This window comes from Martes martes (assembly GCF_963455335.1).
Source record: "Martes martes genome assembly, chromosome: 2".
NCBI lineage: Eukaryota > Metazoa > Chordata > Mammalia > Carnivora > Mustelidae > Martes > Martes martes.
Window position 1 is genome coordinate 13,458,064 of NC_137889.1, and position 13,404 is coordinate 13,471,467.

The 13,404-nt window shown below is 39.9% G+C and overlaps 1 protein-coding gene across 9 annotated transcripts in view; it reads left to right on the plus strand.

Moving 5' to 3' along the window:
• The window catches only part of TENM3 (teneurin transmembrane protein 3), a gene marked incomplete at its 5' end in the record, with an annotated part of 433,573 nt that overhangs the window by 291,929 nt on the left and 128,240 nt on the right, over window positions 1-13,404 (plus strand). For all 9 annotated transcript variants that reach the window (XM_080797211.1, XM_080797212.1, XM_080797213.1 and 6 more), the window contains one exon: window positions 8,644-8,766. In XM_080797211.1, coding sequence (XP_080653337.1) covers window positions 8,644-8,766 — 123 coding nt within the window. The remainder of the gene's footprint in view (window positions 1-8,643; window positions 8,767-13,404) is intronic.

The window sequence follows — 13,404 nt, forward strand, 5'->3', positions numbered from 1 at the left end:
GGGAGCTCTAAGCCTCAGAGAAGCCCAGTGACTTGCCAACGTCCCACAGCTAGTCTCAGCCAGAACGGAGACTGGGACCCAGTTCTCTTTTAATATCAACAAAGGCTCTATGAGACGCCACACAGGCAATCTGTGTTGAAAACTCGGCTTTTAACTATAAAAGGTCAGATTCTGATTTTCTTTTCCTGCAACTCCTGATAACGTGTTCCTAATGAATCTTTCTCAGAAAGATTATTTTGGGGAAAATGGACCACGGTGGATGTGAGGTGAATTACAAGACAGGAAAGCTTTAGACCTTCCTTTGCTTCTGTGATGAACTTTCTGGGTTTTGGAGCCAAACACGAAACAGCATTGCAGACATTGTCAGGATGATATTTTTTAAGTCCATTTTTTCTTACCAGAGTCTGGTTCTCATAGGATCTCAGATTTTTTTTTTTTTTTTTTTGCCTTTGTGAGAATGTTTGCTTGGTCTTGTAATATTAAACAGCATTTAGCCAATAATGGCAGGCATGCTAAGAACTGTACTCCAGATTGCCAAAACCTCAGAGTGTTACTCGTCAGGGTTCTCATGGCATAAGCTACATTCAGGTTTCTGATGGCAAGGGTGCCTGCTTCTGTGTTCGCTTCACAACATCCCCTGTAATTTGCTCCAAGGTTCTGGCAGATTGCTGGACCCTGTCACCAGCTGTCGCCACCCCTCCTTCCCATCCATATTTGGCAGTATCTAAGAACATAGGCATGCCAGTAGAAATAATAGTAGCTGTGATAGCAACTTCAGTGGCATGGTCCCCAGAGACAAGATCAAAATTTGGCATCTTTTCTCTCAACACAGAACTAAAAATGGCACTGAACTTGCTACTTGGCGGTATATAATTTTCTTTAATTACACATTTTGGTTTCAAGTGTTCCACATGCTGGCTTTTAAGTATCAAACCAACATACATTGGTTAAAAACAATGGCATGCCCTTTTTTTTTTCCCTTCAGGGAAGAAGTGGGATCTTAAAATATCAAGGATTCATTTCATCTCCATCAGCCTTGAACGGTGAAAGGATTGTACGCTGTAATTTCTTTCACTGGAATGGTCTTTGAGTCGGAAAGAAAATGTCCTCATAGAATTTCACGAGCATATTGTCTCCAAATTATTTCAATTAGTGAGGCTTTTTTTGCTCATCATTAACTGGGAAACCCTACAGAAAAAACCTAAGTGATATTAGAATGATTTTTTTCAATTATATAAGAAATATTTCCTTGTAAATATCTTCAGATTGGTTGAATCCAAGAACACCATGAGACGGTCTAGAAAGATACAGTCTGTAAAGTAGACCGTTTGGCTGTTAGTGACATCGTTTGTGATAATGACCGATGGCTTCACATCCACGTGTGTTATTTCTAGAGTTGATATCATGATATTTTTTTATCATCAACGCGAGTGATAGAATTAAAGTGTGCTCATTAAGTTTGTCAATGACAAATGTTAGATATTGCGACTTATTTAAAAGTGTTCTGGGATCCCTGGGTGGCTCAGTTGGTTAAGCGTCTGCCTCTGGCTCAGGTCCTGATTCTGAGGTCTTAGGATCGAGCCTGTAGTCAGGCTCCTTGCTCAGCGGGGAGCCTGCTTCTCCTCTCCCCACCACTCTCCCTCCTCCCTCTCTCTCTGACAAATAAATAAACTCTCTTTAAAAATAAATAAATAAAAGCATTTGGACTGGGAATCATCTTGGAAATCTATGTTCTCCTGCCCCGAGAAAAATGGAGGAATTATACGAGATGTCCCCAAGGCTTCTTCTTACTGTTAACAGTCTCAGGGGCTCTGTTAGTCACCCCTGTTTCTCAGGAGCCAATGTGACTACAGAGATCCAGGCCTCTAAGATCAACTTTCAACAAAATATTGAAAAAGCTAAATTATATATTAAACCTTTCCCTTAACCATCCTCTCTGATTTTTTCATAGCTAAAATCCTATCTTTCTTCTCTTTCTTCCCAAACTGCTCTCTGTTTCCCCTTGACGTGCCTGTTCTACCCCTTCACTGCAAAGATCCATTTCTGCTTCTCTTATAACTCCCCGCTCCTCACAAAAGCAGGAAGTAAAAAATTTATTCAGACAAAAAGTGGGATGTTTTCGGTAAAATACTACCAGTGCTATGGTAGAACAGGATAGTCACTCATTCCACGAAGGCCTTGTGAACAAATGTCATTTCAACTGGACTTCGAGGTGTTGGGAGATGTCATCAGACGGAACTTGGGGTGGGGGGCGGCATCCCAGAGGCCAGGAATGACAGGAACAAAAGCGTGGGAGCAGGGAAATTGAGGGCATGATTTAAATGGTAGACAAGCAAATCTGGCCAGTTCATGAGCCCTGTGATATATTCACACGGTTGTGCAACAGATCTCTGCAACTTTTCCATCTTACAGAACTGAAACTCTGCACTTTTTAAACAACTGCCCATTTCCCCTTACCCTGACCTCCTGGTAACCACCATTCTTTCTGCCTCTGAATTTGAACTACTTTAGATACCCCATGTAAGTGGAATCAAAATATGATTTGTCTTCTGGCAACTGGCTTATTTCACTTAACAGCATGTCCTCAGGGTTCGTCCATGTTATAGCCTGTGGCAAAGGCTCCCTTCCTTTTTCAGACTGACTTATAGTCCGTTGTGTTTTTTCTTCACCCATTCTTCTCTTGGTGGACATTTGGGTTGCTTTTGTCTCTTGACTGTTATGAGTAGCGCTCCTATGACCATGGTTGTGCAAATAGGTCTTTGAGACCTGCTTTCAGTTCTTTTGAGTGTATGTCCAGGAGTGGGATTCTGGGTCATACAGTAGTTCCAGTTTTATTTACTTATTTATGTATTTTTTGGGGACCCACTCAAGTGTTTTCCATAGTAATTGAACCACTTTACAGTCTCATCAACAGTGCACAAGGCTTAAGAGTCTCTCCACATCCTCGCCAAGACAAGCCATAATGTTTCTAAACTACGAATCAGTCTGGGAAGGCCAGGAACTGACAGTCATGAACCCAACACGTGAATTTGTTTAATCAGATTGTTTTCTGTCTCACACCTGAGATTTGCACTAAGCAAGCCTAGATCTTCCCTCTAGCTCCTATCTGGTGGGGTCACTGAAGTCCCCTGTGGTCTCTCCCAGTCATTACCTAGTCCCCCTCCCTAGAGGTAATTATTCTGGTGACTTCTGTTCCTCCTACCAGTTAATTTTACCTGCTTTTGAACTTTATACACATTGACTTACACAATATTCATTTTTTTTATGGGTTCTCTTACTCTTAGTATGTTTGTGACCTGTATCCATATCATTGCACCTGGCGATGCCTGATTCATTTACATTGGTCTGTGGAATTCCTTGGTTGACTGTAATGATACGGTACGATATATGATAAACACTATAATTTGTTTATCCTTTTTACTGCTGGCAGACATCTGGGTTTCCAGTTTGAGGTTATTACAAATAATGCCTCTAAGAACATTCTTGTTCATGTTTTTTGGTGCTAGGTAGATACATGTTTCTATTGGATGTAGAGATAGACTTTTGTAGACCAACTGGGGACTGAGGTTTTTAATATAAAGAAAATATATTTCAAATTCCAAATAGCAAAGTGCAGATGATTTTGCAAAATGCCACTTATTTTTAGTGGGTAAATGTCTTGTACTTAGAAGCCCATTCCAACAACTGGACAACTTCTGATCATATGTGCTGCTGTCAAAAAAGAAATAAATCCACAATTTGTGTTAAAATTTTTTAAATTTCTTTAAATTTTGATTCAGAACAATTGAAATAAGGACAACAGCACAGTATAGGAAAAGGAATCCTGAAACTGGGTCAAGAGATCTGATCTTCTTTATTTATTTACTTATTTTTTTGATCTTCTTTAAACACTAACTTTTTAAAAGGCATTGGGTAGGTCACTAACCTGCTGTCTGCCTGTGTTTTACTGGGACAACAGGGATGATGGCCCCTGTCATGCAATACCTTATCAGAAGATGATAGACTTCAGGGCGCCTGGGCGGCTGAGTCAGTTAAGCGTCCGACTCTTGGCTTCAGCTCTGGTCTTGATCTCAGGGTATTGAGATCGAGCCCCAAGTCGGGCTCTGGACGAGGAACAGAATGTGTTTGAGATTCTTTGTCCCTCTCCCCCTCCTACTCGAGCTCTCTCTCTCTCTGAAATAAATAAATCTTAAAAAAAAAAAAAAAAGCCAAGCTCATAGAAATCAAGGTATCTTCAAAGGTAAAAAACGCAGTTGAGCGGACATACAACGTTATTGCTGTCCCTCACAAATTCCCTTCTTCCTTGGATAACATTTTAGATATGAATCCAGCCCCCAGCCCTCATTACAATTACCCAGATATACATGGAAATAACAGTATGGAACTATGAAACATGATATCAGAAACAGATTTTTTAAGATTAAATTTCTACATGAATGCTTTCTATAACTTTAAAATACACACATATAGGGTTCACATGTAATTTTTAAATTGTTTTCAAGCCTCCTGGAGGGGTGCCTGGGTGGCTCAGTAGGTTGAGCATCGAACTCTTATTTTCGGCTCAAGTCATGATCTCGGGATCGAGAGATCAAGCCCTGCTTCGGACTCCACGGAGCTCAGTGCCGAGTGTGCTTATCCCGCCCCCTCTGCGCCTCCTCGGGCCTGTGCTCGCTCTCTCACTCTCTCAAAGAAATAAATAAAATCTTTTTTAAAAAGGACTCTTAGAGTTAACCAAAATAGCCTGTTGTGAATTTTCATCATTATACTGCTGTAAAATTTTCTTCTACAAAAGAGAATTCAGTGGGAAAGTTCTTGTATGGAAGATGTGCCTGGATTACACAAACGTTATGTAGAAGAATCTTTGCCCATCTTCCACCAGCAAATACTGTCTCTGCCTTCCATTTTCTAGATCTGGTAGAAAAACCTCATCTAGCCTGTGGCCCTCACTAAAGGTATACTTCACTTTCTTCAATAGGGATTTTCACATTCCACTGCCCCCTGGGAGAACAGACAGGGGTATTGGGCTAAGCCCTTTGTGATCAGAAGGTCTGGGTTGAAGGGCAGGGTCTACTGTTTGCCTGCTTGAAAGCTTAACTTCCCCCCAAAGCCTTAATGTTCTCAGATTTAAAATGAAAAAAAAAAAAAAAAAAAGCAATAGTAATATTCATTGGAGTCTTCATGAAGATTAAAAATAAAACAGGTAAAGCACTAACACAACATTTGATAACGTGATAAGTGCTTAATGAATGTTTTCTCCAAAAAAAAAAATACTGCGTCATGATGTTCTAGCACACAACATTCCCGCCAGCTGATACCCCTCACCCAAGCTATGTGCCCAGAGGGGTGACGGACTCCTAAGGGCACAGAGTTCCCAGACACTCCTCGGCACTCTCCCCACAATGCACTAAGTCATGTGTACACACCAAGGATGGATTTTCACCATTCATGAGTAATGGTGCCACAGGCTTTCCCATGGGTTCAAATCTTATTTCCCACCTCCGGGCGTTGAAGAATTGGGCTCATCCTTCTGCATTTACGTATGTGTTTTATTTCACTGATTTTCTCTTATTTCTCTGCCAAGACTTTCCCATATAGCACTGTTGCACAATTGCTCAGTAATTTCTCTAGCATTTTTTGACTTTTATGAGATTGCTGCCTCCCTCGGTCTCCCCCTCTCTCATTTTTGGAGTCACTTTTACTAATACCCTGTATTTGTAGAAAAATCTCAAGTTACACATAATGAGTGAGAGCATAACTAAATACGAAACGCCAAGATTTTCAAAGTACATACTATCCCAAGACCAGACAACTTGTTGGTCTCTGTTTTCAATGGAATGTTAAACAAGATATAATTTTATTTGGTGTGGTTCTCATTATACAGCATCTTAAGTAGACTGGAATTTCATTTTATTGAGATTTACTGTAAGAAAAAATATATATAATAAAGCTATTGCCCATCTGGCAAAAAATAAAATAAAATAAATGAAGTAAAATAAAATAAAATAACTCTCTAAACAGAAACATAACATTACTTTCTAACATTTGACATCAGTGCAGGATCCCATGGGTTATCTCTCTTCTTCGAAGTCTATTAAAACCAATAATATAAGCAAATCTATCATTCAGGAAGACTGTTCATGTTGCATAAAAGCTCACAATGGTGATAAATTATTTTGTGTAGAAACTTTGACCCTTTCAGAATATTTATCATCGTTATGCCAAAGTATGTCTGTCAAAGCTTGTACTGTATGTAGAATGAGTTCCCATTATTTTATTCAAAAATTGCTGAAATACCCAAAACCTTGAAAAATGTATGAAGTGATAAATGTTTAGAAATCTCCTGACATTTTGCCGTTCAAACACTATGTAATTTAATGCAAAATGACATATGAAGTTATACCTCCTTACAAGTTGACAATTTGTGAATCCCAAGGATTCTATAAGCTCTATCTTAATCCTTAAAAAACCAGAGCTTGAAAGGAACTGCTACCAGATTATAATTTAAGAAGGGGAGTATATACATTTGTTAAAAATACACAGGGTAGATGTAGCTATGTTTGGATCTGGGTTTGCTGTTTCTTACTGTAGCATAATTTTATATCGGGAATCGTTAACAAAAGAATGTGAAACATGTAGAATACCCTCCAACTGTTGAACCTTTTTTTTTTTTTAACTTTAATAATATAAAGTTCTAGTGGACTTTCAATCAACTGCTTTTCATAGACTACTACACTAATATAGCCATTAATTATTTATTAATATAGCACTCTGTTCTTGACCATTTACTTATTTGTCTTATATTTATTAACTTTTCCCTTAAATTACTGTATTTTTATCCACAACAGTGTTTTCTTAGTTGAAAACATCAGAAAATAGATTTCATTTACTTGACAGACACGTATTAAGACCTATGAGGTATGGGGCACTGTGTAAGGTAAATGAGATACAAAAGGGAATGAAAACAGTCTTGGGAGAAATGCTTAACTCAGTCAGGGAAGGCTCCCCCTCAAAACTGGTACCTACCATCTGAGCAATGAATGGGTATTTTACAGTGGACGAAGAGCCATACAGACAGAAGGAACTATTTTTTGAGAGGTAGCGTGGTCTGGTCAGGTGACTTCAAATAGTTCAGTAATCTAGGGGCGCCTGGGTGGCTCAGTCGGTTAAGTGTCTACCTTCAGCTCAGGTCACGATCCCAGAGTCCTGGGATTGAACCTCGTATTGGGCTCCCTGCTCCCCAGGAGCCTAGCTCTCCCTCTGCCTGCCTCTCTCTCTCTCTCTCTCTCTCCTCTCATAAATAAATAAAGTCTTTAAAAAAAGAAACAGTTCAGTAATCTGGAGCCAATAAATAATGGAGTACTTATGCACTAAGAACGGTCCTTGTATGTACCAGCTCTCGGTAACACACTGTCATAGACCTATCCTGCTAGGAGGTTCACATCAATTAAGTAAGGTAGGTTTAACCAACCTCATTTTTTAAGTAAAACTAATGTCAATAATATTCCATCATTCGTCCAAGGTTAAATCCTAAACTGAAGATTAAACCAAAATCTAACTCCGTCTAACGCCCCTGCTCTTTACACTGACCAATTAATTGTGTTACTACATATACTACATATTTAATAAAGGCTTGCCTTTTGACAGTGTTTCACGCAGACTTTCACACTGTTTCTAACAATACTTCTTAAACATTATGGCTTTCTTCACCTCTCTGGTAAATTCCATCTATATGGTGAAATGGCAAATAATGTCCAAAAAAAAAAAAAAAATCTTTGTGACAAGGTGATATGTTCATCCCTGAGTTTCCCTAGGGATATTTAGCCTCCTTAGGGATGAATTCTGAAATTGTGTTCTCTGGAACACAAATGAAAGTTTACTTCAGGGTTAGTGGTCAATATCACGGTAATTGTTCTTGTAAACATTTCAAATACATTAAGAAAAATAATATAAAAATTTTAAGTATAAAATGTATAAAGTCTTATGGTTGTCTCTTTTCTAAATGTTGCAAATAAAGAAATCTAGTCAACACATTTACAAACTTTTTATAAATCTGTAAGATTATCGTACCCACATCAAAAACTCTTCATGAAATTACCTGATACATAGCATGCTGCTTCATCTGCACCGTTGACAAACTGAATGTCATAAATTCATCTTAAGTCTAGAATATTCAAACATTACCATATTTTGTGCATCTAAATTCACTCTGATCATTTCATAGGCCAGCAGATTTATCTGGGAGACCAGCTACTTTTCACTGTAATCCCAATGAACAGCATCATGTTTCCCGAGAAGGTACGGATGTTGCAACTAAGTATTACAGGTGTGCAAGTGGCCTGAGGTCAAGCAAAGCGGATGTTGCTACAGAGCCTTCTACCCCTTACCTAAATGACAGTGAGGAGTGGGACTCAGAGCAGAGCAAATAATCATTCATTCCTAAGAGCCTCCTGGGCAGCGTTGCTCTCTATGCTGCTTTTGTGTGAGGAACTGTTTCCTTTCTAATTTTTATATGCAATTATCTCCGGTATTTCAGAACATGGAAATTTTCACTTTACCTACGAATCTCGTTATAAACATGTTTACCAGTTGCCAGGCTGCCGAAAACCAGCAGACCTCTAAACAACTTGTATTCTTTGCCCTCAGCAATGCATCTCTTTGGCCTCAACTGGCAGTTACAGCAGACTGAAAATGACACATTTGAGAATGGAAAAGTGAATTCTGATACTATGCCAACAAACACGGTATCATTACCTTCTGGCGACAATGGTAAGAGAAAGAATTATGTGTCTTGTGTGTTTCTTTTAACATCTCTTTTCCTTAAATTTATTTTTATCCATGTCACATCCAGTTATATCTGGGAGAGGGAAAAGATTTTGAAATACAGATGTCATCTTTTAATGAGGGGGTTTTTATTCATTTAGCTGAAAGATTGGAAGTTCACCTTTTTACTATAGGAATAGGATGATTTTCTGCCTTCTGAGTTGATGGCTAGGCTTTTCCACCTTTCCCTCTGTAAGTGTGTATTTTGTCTTATTTTTAGTCTGTAAATAGGCTATAATTCACTATACCATCTCATATATTGTATCTTGGGTGTATTAAGCTTTTTTCATTCAGCTAGCATATGGAGTTGGAATACTATATTAATTTTGTTATAAAAGCTTTCAAATATAAGACACATTAAAGGATTATAATTTATTGACCTTTCTTCTGCTTGTCCTTTCTGTAAACCTTCATAAGTTTGCACTTGGGGCTAACAGACTTTCAGGTCATTTGGTTCTGAATTAAAAACAGAATTTAAGAAGTCTGAAAATTCTTCCTTTCGTTTTTCTATATAAACACCCAGGAAAATGTATATATGCATGTATATATTTATATTATATACACCTGTCCATTATTTCGATATGTGTGTGTGTGTGTGTATTTTGACACTTGGCAATTTCTGACTTTTTACAAAATGTCATAATACTTTATATGTCAAAGCAACCGGATACCTTTTTTGGTCACATAAATATATTGTCTGCCTTTAAACATTTCCCAAGCTTTTCTTCCCCATTTGTTTCTTCTTATCTGATGTATTTATTTTCCGCTTTGGCATCAATTATGTCCGTCCTCGTGTGGCTAGTTTCTCTGCAAGACTAGAGAGAAGCTATTGTGTATTTATAGATAACATAATATCTATTTATTTATATTTTTATATATGCTGCCACTGGACACATACCCATTCACCATGACTAATGCCTTCATCATTTTTCTGTTCTCTGTTTTCTCGTCTTCTGTTTTATTTTAACAACAATACTTTATGGCATTTCTCTTCCTTCTCAGGGAGCCTGAGGAATTCTATAAGATGTTAGATTTTCATGGTAGTAGTAAATACCCTTCGCCCCACACCTGTATGGAGCCTTTTGATGTAAGACTCCACGTGTTCCAAGGAACTATAAGCTGGTGACCTATTAGTAATGAAAACTGTAGGTGGGGGAAATTGCAGTTAAGTAAACAGCTGTTTAATTTTTTATGCACTGATAACAGACAGATGAACCATTCGCTCAAGTGATGGCACAGAAAGGGAGAGTGTTTATTCTGGGCTTCTAGAGATTAAAATGTAGCCTGTCTCTTAAAGCGGATGGTTTCTATGAAAAGAGCCCGATGGCACGTACTAACCACACGTGGAAGGAACTTTTTTTTTTAGACTCAAGAAATTAGTCTAAAAAGAGAAAGGCTTATTGTAGGCATGTTTTCTTTTACAACATCCTGGCCTTATATCATGGTTAAGATGAAAATAGAGCACAGCTAATTAGTTCCACAATACTTGAGCGGCATAATACTAGGAGAGCTGTGGATTGAGAGATGCTCCCCCAGCCGCGTGCTGGTCCCTGGTACTCTGCCGGGGAGTGCCTCCTTCTGCTTGAATCCGTGGTCCTCCGCTCACATAAACCTCCATTCAAATCCTAGCTTCTTCACTAACTTCTTCACTGTTTACTTTGTAACTTTGGTCAAGGGGCTTCGTGGTTCAGATCCTGCAAGAAGATTTTAGGATAATGCTGGAATAAACCGTCTGGGGTCATAGCAGTTCCAGGCATTTGAAAGAACATCATGGTGGAAGGGGTGGGGGGTGCCCCTGGGTGGCTCAGTCAGTTAAGCGTCTGCCTTCGGCTCAGGTCATGATCCCAGGGTCCTGGGATCGAGCCCTGCTGAGCAGGCAGCCTGCTTCTCCTTCTCCCTCTGCTGCTCCCCCTGCTTGTGCTCTCTCTCTCTGTCAAATACATAAAATCTTTTAAAAAAGAAAGAACATCAGTACATACAGCTTCAGAAATTCTGCGGAGCGAATAGAGTTTTAACCTCTTCTCTATGACTGCAGTAAGAAATCCACACTATGTCCCACGCCCATACCCATCTGAAATACATTTCCCAAAATAGTGCTTATCCTCATTTTGTGACATGCACCCTGCTTTGCTTACTCTGCTGTGTTTCCCGTTTATACAAGTGCTGGTTGACACTTACTCACAAAATTTCACAGTTTACAAAAGATGGTGGTCCACACTTTCAATAGCACTGCTCTGAAAGTCCCCTCCTCTAAGAGAGACTGAAGTTCCCGGAGGTGATCACAGAATGCACTGCGTACAGTTGACGTGAGGCTGTAGGACTGTATATACACGGAAGGAAAGAACCTTCTTCCTAGCCTAGCCTTGTAAAGAAGCTCCCCACATAAGGAACAGGCACCAGATGCCCCAGGATGATTTAGATACTCTGGAGAAGAACTGATGCTCCAGCCCACCAGCTGGACTGGCGTTCATAGGCATTTCTCCTTACGGAAAGGAAGACTAGCTCTGGGCTCAAACCTTGTCTGCAAAGTGGGACCTAATTAATAGTCACTTGTCTTCTTTATTATGTCTCGAACAGCATCCCTCCCCCCCCAAAAAAAAACCTCTAAATTGTGAGGATTCTTATTTCCATTTTTCCAAGTGTCTCTTAAATACTTCCATGTATCTCTTAAATACTCATCGTCATGGGGTTCGGGGGGCAGGAGGGGACAGTATTAACAAGACAGAGGAGGTGCCTGAAAATCACAGCTTTTAAACCTCTGTGATGATTCTGCCCTGTCCATTCACCATCGTCCACGACCTCAGCTTTTAAAGTATCCAGAGAAGCCTATCACATCATCTCTTCAGAAATTCGAGATTGCCACCCTTAGGAGAGCCTTAGAATTCTGAACAAAGCTCACTAGGACATCTAACTGTGCTAAATATAATGAGACAATTGAGTCACAGCCCCTAAATACAATACTTTTGTTTATGCAGTCCTATTTTATTCTCATTTTATAAGTACAATGCTAAGGAATAGTCATGGGGTTAAGGCTTCAGGAAACTCCCTGCTAGCTTGTAAGCCCATTTAAACAGAAACTTCTAAGTGGTATTTAGTATATAAAAAAGGAATTTCTATTATATTCCATGAGACCATCTATGACTGCCAGTTTTAGAGACAAAGTGTCAGAAGTGTGGGGTCTCAGGCAAAACTGATGGACATTGGACAATGTGGATGAAGAGAGGAGAATGAGGTTTTTCAACTTCCAATACCCGTCTCTTTCCAGAAACTACAGTTACTCCCCTGGACCAAGGAATTCACTTAGCCTAATGTACTAGAAAGAATGACCCAGGCCTGTATTCAGTTCCTAGCTCCTTCATTTATTTACTTTGTAACCTTGAGCAAGTTACCTAACCTCCTGGAGCCTCAATTTCCTCATGTGTACATAATACCTATCTCCCGGCTCATTGACTGCCAAAGGTCTGGCCGCCCTACTCCACTTCCCTTGCAGACTCCCATCCACACTTGTCAACCCTTGTTCCAGATCTTCCCACAGTCCTCAGAACCCAGCTCTCTCAACAGATGGCCCTTCTGTTCAACAACAAATAGAAACCTCCCCAGGAAGTTCTCTTAATTTCTTGTAAACAAATCATTCCTCTGTGTGTCTGGGTCTGTACGTTCACTCCCTTTGCCCTGTATTCAAGGCTTATCTTCCCATGAGCACTCTCGATCCCATTCTGTGTCTTCCGGATTTGCCCGCTGTTGGCGCCTTCCAGGAACATGAGAACCTATGGAGGCCTCTCAGCGTCTTTTTTAAAAAGCCCCAAATCTCTCGACTCTCCCTCCTAGTCCAGCTCTACCCTATTTGTCCCTTCTCCCGTCACACCCAGCCTTCGTGAGCACAACATCTGTATTCATTATATTCATTTCCTCGCCTTCCACATACCCCTTTCTCATGGCTCGTTCTCTACCATCATGCACTGAAACTGGTGTCTTCTGGGGTTATCACGTGCTACCTCGGTAGCATCAATGAAGGCTCTTCCATCTTTATCATCTTTGAGTTCTTGGTAGCATGTGATAGTTAACCCAACCCTCCTAATGGAAATGTTCTTTTCTCGTAGCTTCTGTGATACCTCATTCACCTTGGCTCTCTTCCTGACTCTTTGGCAGTAACTTGACTCATCTGTTGACTCAGCTTTCTCCTGCTGATCCCTCCACATTGTCTCTACTCAGGACTCTGCTCTTTTTTGGAATAGGATTCCTCTGTGTTCTCTTCTCTGCTCTCCTGGCTTCGGTCACGTTCTCTGTGCTATGTTACATTCTGTGTGCTCCCAAATCAATATAGGTATATATGATATATGGATATATAGAGAGATATTTTTCTACCTTTGAGCTCCAGACAACTATGCAAAATCTATCCAGGTCCCTTTGGAACTTTTCCACCACGGTGTCTTCCAGGTGCCTCAGACTTCACGGGTCTAAAACTGAGCCCATCAACTACTTTGGTTCTCTATTCTTGCATCCGGATTCGGTGGCTTAAGAGAACAGTTGGTATCAGCTCTCCTGATTCTGGACATGGACTTGGAAATTCTGGTGATTGTGCTT